General features: G+C 34.8%; 1 protein-coding gene across 8 annotated transcripts in view; it reads right to left on the bottom strand.

Moving 5' to 3' along the window:
• Positions 1-12,851, bottom strand: part of stau2 (staufen double-stranded RNA binding protein 2) — a 222,974-nt gene that overhangs the window by 63,214 nt on the left and 146,909 nt on the right. For 6 of the 8 annotated variants that reach the window (XM_021470116.2, XM_068217044.1, XM_073940158.1 and 3 more), the window contains exon 13: positions 11,501-11,614. In XM_021470116.2, coding sequence (XP_021325791.1) covers positions 11,501-11,614 — 114 coding nt within the window. Of the gene's footprint in view, positions 1-7,305; positions 9,102-9,406; positions 11,615-12,851 lie in introns of those variants that run through there. The other 2 variants (XR_012399091.1, XR_012399090.1) reach the window with 1 other exon arrangement.

Raw genomic sequence — 12,851 nt, 5'->3', positions numbered from 1 at the left:
TTTGTGTGTACATTTGCTTATGCCCATTTTTATCTATTCTATAGTCATCTGGCTTTCACCACATTAATGAAATAATATAAATTCTTATTCTTATGTTTTTGTTTTATCATTATCACCATCATTATTGGTTTAGTTTTTTGTGGATTAGGTCCTTTTTGTATTTAAACTGCTTTTCAAGCATTGGAAATCCTCATTTTTCTATATATACTGGATTTATATGCTTAAGTAAAATGTTAATATTTGTTTGAAAACTTGAGTGGTCTGAAAACATTTCTACCAAATTTTAAATGAAACCTTGTTTCAAGAAATAGACAACTGGTCAAAACGGTTTCAAATCAGGCTTATTAAATCAGCATATCAGAAAGTTTTCTGAATCATCATGGGACACAGAGGAGTGAAGTAATGGCTGCCAAAATTCAATTACATTTCAAAATATATTGATATAGATTTTTGACAATTAAATAAATGCAACCTTGGTGACTTACAAATTGTTGATAATTTTTTAAAGGGAAAAAAAAAGAAAAAAGGATTATCAAACAGATTTTAATATGGCAGTGAATCGGAAATGGCTCACCTAAAGAAATGCTTTAGGTGAGCCATTTCCGATTCACTTCCATATTAAAATCTGTTTGATAATACCTCGGCCTCTAGTCATTTCTGCTCAACTTGTCCTTAGCTTTTTTAATACCGAACAGTTTGAGTGCATTTTTATCCCACTGACAGATCTGCTATAAACATCATCATTTTATAATGTATTTTCTATCCTCTAACCTTGCCATTTAATTAACAGGTCTTTGCTTGGTGCACTTTTGGAGCATATTTAGCCTTGGAAAAAAATAATCCTCTTAGAAAAAATAATCCTTCTCCAAACAATGAAGATTAGACAAGGCCCTTTTGGTTGTGTTTTTACGTAACAGATTTCCTACAGGTGCCATTGTAGGTGACAGAGACATTATGCAAGGCTTAGTCCATGTCAAAGAGAGAAGACTAGAACAGCTGCCGAGCTAAGTAACATGCGAGACCCCTGACAGAGGCGGCCTGCTGTACTAACGTCTCCAGCCCTGGGCCGAAGAAGACTTCAAACAGCCCAGCACCCGGCGGGAGATCTTCTGAAGATGGACACAGCAGCCTCTCGGCCATGAATCAGGCCTGTCAATAGCTGCCCATCCTCTCAACAGGTGTCCGAATTGTCGCACAATCACTTTCTCCTCGCTTGTCAAAATGAAAAAGCCATTTCCCAACCAGAAAAATGCATTCTCAGTGTGAACGGGTTTCCTGTTGCAAACAAGCAGACACATAATGAAATGTACAAGATCCAAGGGCTAGTATTAATTGCTTGAGCACAATGTCTCAGTTCTGTTAGGAAGCCAAAGTGGAGATTTTGTGCTTATGTATAGATCAAAAAGTAGGCTTTTAGAACTTTTCATGCCATTTATGCTTCCCACAGACTCAACTGAAATAGTCTGGCAGAGACATTAAAGGGATGGCCCACTCAAAAATAAAAACTTGACTGAATAAATAAAAGATTTGACTATAAAATGAAAGTCAGTGACAAGACAGTCACTTCGGAAGCCATTGAGTTCACTATACAGACAAAAACAGTTCCTTAAGATATCTTCAGGTTTGGAATGACATGAGAGTTTATATAATGACAGAAATTAAGTTCTGGGTGAACTAACCCTTTTAGTTAAGCCAACTCGTTTGAAACGCTCTGCCAAATGGCCATTATATTTATTCTATAAGAGCAAAAACGGAAAGCAGGGAATCCGTCGTTGAGTTTGGGGAACGTCTGGCCTTTGACGGTCAGCTCTTAGTCTTCATTTGAAAACTTCAGAAACTGCCAACTTCAAAATCTCCCCTGATGTATGAGGTTGCACTATTCCCAGGCCTCAGCTTGAAGGCTGGATGCAAAGGCTCTTGGGAAAAAAGGAGCCAGCTGAGCACAGCGTGCACACGCAGCAGCAGCCAAATTCGCCCTGTCACATTCGATTTCAGGGCCTCCATGTTGTATAAGCAACACCTCGTGCAGGGCTCTGTGAGCACTGCGCTTTGACATGTTTGTTGCCGCTGTGGTCTGACACTTATGTTACTTCAGCTCTGCAGAACATGGACAATTTAAAGGCTCTAACAAGCCAAAAATGGACACGGCGTTCCACAAATTAAACATTTTGGAAATAGCATGCTGGACCAGTTCAAACGACTTTTGAAGTGCTATTTTCATAACCACACTTACAGAGACACTAAAACCACTTTAGTGAAGAGAATCTAAACTGGCATTCGAAAAAGATAATAACCTTGCAGCAAGTATGGATTTTGGCCCTCCGGTGAGTTCAGTGCCTCAAGGAGACGAGTGAATGCAAACATATGCTGGGCAGATGGCATTGCGTAGCTGGCACAGGGTCGGCGGGGGCGCTCAGCTGTATATCTAAGACACCCAGGCCCTCCAGGAATGCACACAGAGGGCCAAGGATCAGGGCAGGAGGGGCGTCAGCCTATGGGGGCTTGATATATATGTGGATTATGGACTCTCAAAGTTAAACACCCTAAAAGCCTTCATGTGAAATAAAGCAACAAATTAGTGTTAGATTGCGTTAAAGTGGTAAGTTAGTGGCACCTCGTGGTACAATAACAATAACACAAGGCATGAAATCACTTTAAAAAAACATCCACCACTTTTGCTACCTGAGCAGATTATTCCTGAGACAGTCTGGAGTTCCATCTCTTATCAGTGTCCTGACTTATGAACTGATAAACACTAGAAGTGTTAGGAAAAATAGTTATTGATAGCCAATGATGTATATTTCAAAGAAATTCATTAATATTCTATCAGATTTCTATTACGATTCAATAGCAATTAATGAAAGCAAGATCCAGGCCATATGGCTTCAAATGTCATAATATAAATAAAGTGTTTTTATGTGTGCGGGGTGTGGTATGTGAAATTCCAGTCTGAGAAATCTGGTAAACCTGTGGTGGAATGATCTTTGCACTCCCATTTATGACCATATTCAAGAAACAGCTGAAAACTAATCTCTTCCATGAGCAACCAATTGCAGACTGCTATGAAAAAAAAATGCAATAAAAGCATCATTTTATTTTCTCTTCTCCTTAATCCCAAATGCAATTCCTTTATCTGTTTTTGGTGAAGTAAATCTTGTAATTCTCACATATAGGTAACTCTAGATAAAAAAAAACTTCCTATTAAAGCTTATTTTCTAAAAGGTTGGCTTACTCCAGAAGACAACTTTGAAATGCAATTGGTCAGTGGCAAAACTATTAGAGGTCAGTGTGGCTGGCTCTAGGACTATACTTGACATGAACATTTTGTCTGGTTCATATTTTTTATTCACTAATCAAGGTCAGATGAAAAATAAAAGTGCTAATAGATCAGATATGTTTTATAATATGAATTAGTTAACTGAATTAAGTGTAGCTTCTGTCTTAAAAAAACCTAAGGATTTGTTGCGGAAAAGCATAAAGGGCATGTCCAAATCCACTTTTGATACTTTAAAGATGGAAAAATATGGTTTGAGCCCTGATCTAACAGGGTTGTGCTTATTCTCTTAATGAGATAAAGGTAGGGACAGACAGAATCTGCGGATTTACGTGGAATTATTTCGGGAGTATCATAACTAAAAACTTAGTATATGAAATAAAAAATAATACATATAAACTTGTATTTAATGTTTACAATGCAAATCCAATTATATCCACTTTATTTGGTAAACAAAGCCAGTCTCTTATGTAATATATCTACTAGAACACAAAAAATAAACTGTATTGTAAATTAATCTTATAAATACTTTTACATTAGTCTGTAATATTACTGAACTTCACTTAAAAACTGAATAAATATAAATTTACACACATTTACCCTAATAAATAAACAAAATCAATGATGGGCTAAAATCTGCGGAATTCTGCAGGCACAAATTTTGTGTGGGCTTAGTTATGGGTCTGTTTTGAGCATAACTTGCATTTAACCAGTCTCATCTCTCATTCCCTTTGAGAGCCAGTCGAGTCGCACCATAGCTGATTTGCTATATACATGGCAGATTTTGTAAGTAGAAAAACTGAATGCGTCACTAGCGTTTACTTTCTCTTTACTTTACTATTTACTTTCGTGGATCAAAAAAACAGTTTAGTACGAACTCCACTGAAGACATCCATTAGCTTACATGTTTAATTTTGATTGTTAAGCGCAAAGATTTGTTTAAAAAAAAATTCTGAATTCAGGTCTAATTTCCAGGAAACTAAAAAATGAAAAATAATAATAAAGTGTGCTAAAAAAATATCCAAATACACATCCTATATATATGCCCCATATGCATCAGATGCATACAGTATTATTGTTTTTATTAAACCAATATAAATATGCAAATAAAAATGAATACTGCAAATAATAACATTATAATAATGCAAATTGCCATGAATGATCTGAAAAAAAGAGTAGTCATAGCATTTTATTTTTCTTTCAGCTTAGTCCCTTTATTTATCTGGACTCGCCACAGTGGAATGAACCGTCAACTTATCCAGCATATGCTTTACACAGCGGATGCCCTTCCAGCTGCAACCCATCACTAGGAAAGTCATAGCATTTATATACTGCTATTCCATATTTTGTACTCTGAAATTCTTTATACTCACATTAGTTTTCTCATCTGTCATTTATATATATTTTTTCATTATTGAGAACAAAAAGCAAATCTAAATGTTGACTTTAGGGTGCTAACAAAGAACAGAAAAAAAAGAAAAATCTTTACTGTAAATAGTATAATAATAATAATATACATAAATGTCACAAAAACTGAAATATACAATACAAAACATAGTTTTGCTGGTATAAACTGATATTTCAAGAAAGCAAATCAATAAATGGAATTAAAGATGTTAGATACTGATACACTCTTCTCTTATGGGCTGATAGTCTTCATTTAATCTGAATGACAGGATATTTGTAATCTCCAGGAAAGAGTTATCAGTGGACCCCATCATATTCCCACTGGCTACAGAGTTATTGAGATAAGAGTCCATCAGAACACGTGCTTCAGCCCACATGCATTACCAAAGCCCATCTCTTTACATGTGAGGCTGATTCTTTAACCCTGATCACGCATGTCCACCAACTCTGAGCTGTTAATCTCACACGTAATTGACAGAGCTCTAATTTGCTTGAAACATTCAGGGGAAACCATTGCACATTTCACACAAGAGCAGTTATACGTCTATAAAGACTGGAGTATAAAATTCAGTTATGCAGATGCTGTAAAATCTAAAATTGCCATTTCTATTATAACAAAATTATATAAAATTACTATGAAATTGTTTTATTCTATTTTTGTTACAGCAAGATGATTCTTATTAATATTGTTTCAACTCATTATTATTATGCTGATTACACAGTTAATATATAATGATGAATATATATTTACTTATTTTATGATCAAATGATAATTATACATCTCTCATACTATATAGTATTCATTGTATTTTTATTGTTATTATAATTATTATTATTATCATCATCATCATCATCATCATCGACATTATTATTACAAAATAGAATAAAAATGCAATGAATATTAATTAAAATGAATTAATACTATAGTATATTCCATCGGTACTTGTTGGCTCAGTGGTTAGCACTGTCATCTCAAAGCAAGGTTGCTGGTTTGAGTCCTGGCTGGGTCAGTGGGTGTTTCTGAGTGGAGTTTGCATGTTCCCCCATGTTGGCATGGGTTTTCCCCAAAAATCCAAAGACATGCGGTATAGGTGAATTTAATAAACTAAATTGGAGTGTGTGAATGAGATATGCGAGTATGGATGTACTGGGTTCAAAAGGGCATTTGCTGTGTAAAACATGGTGGATAAGTTGGTGGTTCATTCTGCTGTGACGACTAATGAATAAAAGGACTAAGCCAAAGGACAATGAATGAATTAATGAATGCTATAGTATAAAACAAACAATTAAATAAATAAATAGCAATGTAGAGGCTGTTTTTAAGGCAAGTCAGTGCCTCAGTCTCCTCCGCAAGCTGTGTTCTACTAATGTTAGTACACAGACTTTAATCTCTTAAGGCCCAAGGATTTTTTTTACATGTTTTTAATTATTATTATTATTATTATTATTTGTCATTGCTATTTGGGCTTATTGGAAACTAATATAAATAAATCCAAGTATCATCTTTTGATATGATGTATTTTTAGAGAAAAATGATGTCATATATGTGGATTTGTGGTTTAAATTTACATAAAACACTTTTTCCTGGCGTTTTTTTTAATGCATAGATAACAAATAACATTTTTTTGAGCATGTTTTGACTATCAGAGAGTAAAAATAAAAATTTTTCCCCCATTTTGGATAGTTCAAAATTGTGTTTGGAACATTTCATATGCTTCAAAACAGTTGCAGGATAACACTATATGTCTATAACAAAATATAAAACATTCAATTTTATAGCCACTTAAGACCTAAACTGTGCTGTCCACGTATGTGGCCACTTAAGCCCTAGGAGGTTAAACATGGCATATGGATCATTTATAGAAAGTGCTCTCACATACAATATTGTCTCATGGTTTGGTAACACAACACTTAAACAGAAGAAGAAATGATCGCAAACTATCAATCAGGCAAATGAGATAACTGGTCACAAACAACATTTGCTGCAGATTCTATTTGACTCTTTTATGGAAAAAACTGCAGTTGTGATTTTTAAAGATAATACACATCCCTTTCACTTAGCTTTTTAAGTCTTACCATCAGGCCTTCGGTTTAGAATTCCTAAAGCCAGAAGAAATGCTAATAAAAAGTCATTTGTCCCAATTGTTTGATGTGAATGAGGTCACTGTCAAGAATGATCTGCAGTAATATGTGTGGGGATAATTTTAGTTTTAAAATTTTTAACTTATGTTGTTGTCTTGGTGAGTGTTGCTATTGTGTGAATGTATGCAGTTGTTGTCTTAAATCCAGTGCTAAAAGACAACTTTCGTTTCTGTGCCAAGCAGAACGGACAATAATGTTTAAACTAAACTAAATAAATACAAACCAAAGGGGAAAAAAAATCTATCAATAATAATAAAAACAAACAAACAAATCAACAAATTAATCAATCAAAATAGGGAAAACTATGCTACCATGAGATGAATAAAACAGTCTAGTTTTATTGCAAACTCCATTGTTACAGAACAGATCTTCATTTTTATTACGTGTAAAAAATGTGAATGCTTTCGCACATTCTGTAACTCAGCCATGCAGTCACTGAAGGTCGCTGCTTTTTTTTTTTCAAATCTTTTTTTTTTTTTTTTCAATCTTTCAAAAATGAATACAGCTAGTAAGCACAGCAGGGCAAGCTAGCCTTGATCCACCACAAACTGCACTGAAAGCTGCCCAGCTCTCTGGATTATCGCTGGAAGCAGTGACTGCAAACTGTGGGGCAGTGGAGAAACTTGGGCCAAAAAGTGTCACAATCCAGAACCACCCCGGGTTCATTGTTCTGACTCCTTTTGTGGCTGGACGCCACTGTACTAAGGAATCTGGAAAAGAAAGGCTCCCTAACAGTCGGTCATGCACCAGTGCTTTTGGCAACAACAAGTCCATGGCCTATATTGCCTTCATTTTTGCTCTGGCGGCTGTGTCCCCACAACAGAAATCCCTATTACTGGTTATAGAACGGGCTTTATTAGAGAGTGGAGCTTTGAAGGGCAGAACAAAAGAGTGTCCTATGTTTAGATTAGATAATGTAAGCAACCGCTTTTCTGCATGGATGACACTACACAATAAGCCACCTCATGAATACTAGCCAGCCCCGATCCTAGGGTTCTTTTTTGTTTCATAATTACAGCAAGAAAAATGAAAAAAGAAAACCTAATCAAATGCGGTCTGGTCTGTCACTAAATCACGCTTATCATTAACAATGGGGATAATGGCTGTGCGCGTTCTGATTGCCTGAACGAACGGCTGGTGATAAAATCTCAAACTGCGCTGGTAAGAAAACTGGCTGCGTATAGGCAGAAATATCCAAGGAAACTTTCCAAACAAACAATGCAATAATATTTCTTCGCACAACATGTTCTCCCCAATGAATCTTCATAATGAACAACTTTTAATAAGAGCACATGACGCTTTCAGGCCTGTCAGCACAATTCTGTCAGCTGGATTACAATTTTTTCCGATATTCATTTTGTATTCCAAAGCAATCAACGAATCGGCATGCGATGTGGGCAAACGGCTAGAAAAATCGTGGGAAAAACATGATGAAATACCAGCCTGTTAAATAAATCATTTCTACAAAATCATTTGTCTCTCAAACTCATTTGACAAATAAATACAAAGGCACCCAAAACCTTTGGGCACTTTAACATCTGGAAACAAATGAGTTTTTTTTTCATTTTACCAAAAAAACATTTTACAATCTTTTGTCTGAGGAGTTTTTCTTCTACAGCTCTTTGATATAAATGCCATTTTGTTTAATATGTTCATCAGAAACACATATGTCTGGTGTAATACCATTCAGGCAGACAGTATAAAAATAATTATAGAACATTCAATTGAACAACAGACAGACTGACAGATCATAAAATGATAACACAATGGAACAACAGAATCACAATAAGATTAAAGAAAGGAATCATAGCAAGAAAAATAAAGAAAAAATGACAAATATAACAGAAATAACTTTAAATAAATGAATAGAATGAAAAACAGATGGATGAAATGAAAGTGGACGAAACACTAGATAGATCTCTGAAACGATAGACAGAGGAAAGAACGACATATAGAACACTAGATTGAATGCAAGATATGGAATTCTAGATATATCACCGCAATGAAAACAGAATAGATAAAATGATAGATAAATACTAGGGATGTGACGGTATCAGAATTTCACGGTACGGTAATACCTCGGTATGAATGGCACGGTACGGTATTTATTGAATAATTTACAGGAAAAACAAAACTAATGAAAATACTCCAAAAAAGTGCCAAAAGTGTCAATGACATACAAATTAGCCATCTATCTGTAAGCTTTGAAACAGGAATTTCAATTTTAATAACAAAAAATTATTAAACCATGTAAAAAAATAAAGTTTCAATGGTCACACTTTACAATAAGGTTCATTAGTTAATGTTAATTAATGCATTTACTAACATGAACAAACAATGAACAATACATTTACTTCAGTATTAGCTTATGCTAGTTAACATTAGTTAATGAAAATACAGTAGTTCATTGTTAGTTCATGTTAACTCATGGTGCATTAGCTAATATTAACAAGCATGAACTTGGATGTTAATAATTCATTAGTAAATGTTCAATTATGATTAATAAATGCTGTACATGTGTTGTTTATGATTAGTTCATGTTAGTAAATGCATTAAGTAATGAACCTTATTGTAAAGTGTTACCGTTTCAATTTAGTATTGTTGAAAACTCATCACATTCAACATTTAATCACTCACTCACCCACTCACTTAGATAGAGATGGGTTTTAAGGAAAATTATCATATAACTATAATCTGGTAAAAGCTGGTATCTCTGGGCATTTACAATGTCCCCTGCAATAGAAAAAACCCCTCTCATTTGGGACTGAGGTTTCTGGGACAGAGATATGACTTGGCCCAGGTTGACAGCAGTGGGTAACGTTGTGCATTGTCTTTGCCCCACTTGAGAGGACAAGCCATGAGTGAGATAGAGGTCTCTTTGCAGTATAAGTCAATGTCTGCATCAATCTGAACAGTGTGCTGTATTCTGCAGTCTCCATGACTGTTATTAGTCGTATTCCACAACTTGTATTTCACCACAGTCTGGCAGTGCCTGCATACCAGTTTTTTTTTGTCTGTCACCTTTTCTCCTTTCTCTTATCTTTTTAGAGAGAAACCGAAATGCTTCCACACATCCGATTTAAAACCCGCCTTGGGTTCGATCATTTCCACCTTTTTTTATCCCTGCTACTAGCAGAACACTCCATTTCCACATTACTGGATCTGTAGCGACAACAGACCGCAAAGGATGATGGCCACGCCTGGGCTGATGGGAAATGTAGTTTCCGCTACCTCTCGTTCGCTTCATTCGCCTGAGCAAATTTTCTCAGAAGACCTATAGTTTTATCGAGTCATGCGACTATGGTAATACTACCGCAATACTACGGTAATTGCTATTGCGGTATGACGGTATTTACAATACCGTTACATCCCTAAAAGATACTGTAGATAAAACATCAGAAAGATGATATGGCAAAGATAAAAAAAAATGACAGAACAATTCATGGAAAGATAGAAAGGTAGATAGAATGATTTGCCGACAGATAAAATAATATTACAATAAATAGATCGGTATTACACTGTAACAATAGCTACAATAGAACGATAGAACGATGGAAAGAAATAACAATAGATTAATCTAACAAATGATAGAACGCTCAAATGAACGATAGAGCAGTCTAATAAAAGATCCAACGTTGGGTAGAATGACCTAACGAATGATAGAATGATCTAACAAATGATAGAGCTATCTAACAAAAAAATAGAATGATCTAACGACTGAGAGAGATATCTAACAAAAGATAGAATGATCTAACGAAAGATCTATCATACTACAGAATGATCTAAATGTTAGAGCAATCTAACGAACGAAAGAACAATATAACAAAAGATCTAATACAGGACAGAACAATCTAATAATCGATAGAGTGATCTAACAAAAGATAGAATGATCTAACAAAAGATCTAACAAACGAAAGTATGATCTAACAAATGATAGAGCAATCTAAGAAATGATAGAATGATCTAAATAAATATCTAACAAACTACTGAACAATCTAACGAAGAATACAACAATCTAACGAACCATATACCAAACAATAGAGTGAACTAACAAATGATAGAATGATCTAACCAATGACAGAATGACAGACCAATTTAACAAATGATAGAATAATAGTATGATCTAACAAACGATAGAATAATAGAACAATCTAACAAACGATAGAATAATAAAACAATCTAACAATTGATAGAATAATAAAATGATCTAACAAATGATAGACCACTCAATAGAATGGTCAACTGATACAAATGATTGATCAATAATAAAATGATCTAACAAACGATGGAATAATAGAACAATCTAACAAACGGTAAAATAATAGAATGATCTAACAAACGATAGAATGATAGAACAATCTAACAAACGATAGCATAATAGAACGATCTAACAAACGATAGCATAATAGACCAATCTAACAAACAGTAGAATAATAAAACAATCTAATAAAGTTAAAATAACAGAACAATCTAACAAACGATAGAATAATAGAATAATCTAACAAACGATAGAATGATCTAACAAACGATAGATTAAAAGAATGATCTAACAAATGATAGAACAATCTAACAAATGACAGAACTATCTAACAAACCACAGAATGATAGGAAAATTTAACAAATGATAGGCAGAAAGAATGATAGACAGATAGATAGATAGATTGACAGATAGATAACCTGGTCATGGCTAGCTGGAATGGAGCTCCCAATGCCGTGAAAGGTCATCTGCACAGGTGAGAGGGTCAGGTAAGTCATGAACTCTTTGTCAGTTTGCCGGTCTGAGTACTGCACCTGCAGGATAAGAGAAAATAAAGTATTAAATATTTAATAATGTATTTTACAGCACGTACTGTTCTGCATTCATGACCTTGGAAAACTTGTGTGGGAAAACTATGAACTGGATCCTCGAACTTGACTTGGCAGGTGGTGCTCAATTCTACTGGATACCAGCAGTGGTTTTAGATTTTGATCTTCGTCCTAGTCAATGCTTCACAAACTATGCTTTTTTCAAGCGCTCTGACAGGGAGTGATACAGTGATTTAGCGGAGAGCTTTGGCCCCGTTTGGGGTTTCTCAGAACACCTCTGCATGTCAAGCTCTACTCAGCAACACCCAATGGTTTGTGTGTGTGTGTGCGCGCGTGCTGTGTGTAAGGATTTTGCACTATCCCATGCCACTTTGATCATGTAATGCCTGACCTATATACATATTATCTGCATTTAAATATTTTATAAGCAGAATAGTGAATGAATATGAAATAATCTTCAAGATTGCTTTGGTGGTGTTTTTACAGAACAAATTAGTTTTGGGAAGACACTCTTTTAAAACACTCTTCTATGTGTGAGAAACCAGTGGGTGTGGATCTATACATTGTACACATTTGGGAAAAAGTGTCAGTTGTTTCACAGCTATACCACACATGGCTTCTGGATGGCTGGATAAAATGTGTGACTGACTGCTTCCAGAAAGATTCCAGAGAAATATAGTTTAGAGTAGTGTTTCTCAAAGTCCAGACCAATCTCCATTTCATATTTCAAGATGTATTTAAGATATAATTGAGTGTAAGGGAATAAAACTGTGGATTTCATACAGTAAGAATTGAATATTCAAGTTCTAAATCATATGATTTGTTGTTTCTTTTTGCCGATGGTTTGAAATGAAAGCAAAGTGTAAGATATATAAAATTGTCCCATGTGCCTTTGTTTTCAAGACAACCAAGTCTTCACCGAAGTGAATGTTTTGGATGGGTGCATGAAAGTTTTCAGAAAGAAAAATTGCCAAAGAAATTTGAGTTTTAAAAGATGTTTGGACCGAGGTATGCGTTCATTTTGTTAAATAATTATTTCACTTTTGCACTAGTAATTAATGTATTTTTAAGCACAAAGGGTATTTTAATCGATTTTACTGGTTGATTTGTTATAATTATGTCATACCTGTCAACGTTTTTTTGCGCAATTCTCCAGTATTTTACAGTTCTATCCCGCTATCATCCCGTAAAGGTATTTTCCCATATTTCTCCCATATTTTCA

The sequence above is a fragment of the Danio rerio genome, chromosome 24, assembly GCF_049306965.1.
Source record: "Danio rerio strain Tuebingen ecotype United States chromosome 24, GRCz12tu, whole genome shotgun sequence".
NCBI lineage: Eukaryota > Metazoa > Chordata > Actinopteri > Cypriniformes > Danionidae > Danio > Danio rerio.
The sequence above is the reverse complement of the archived record's forward strand: the minus strand, read 5'-3'. Positions and strand labels throughout refer to the sequence as shown.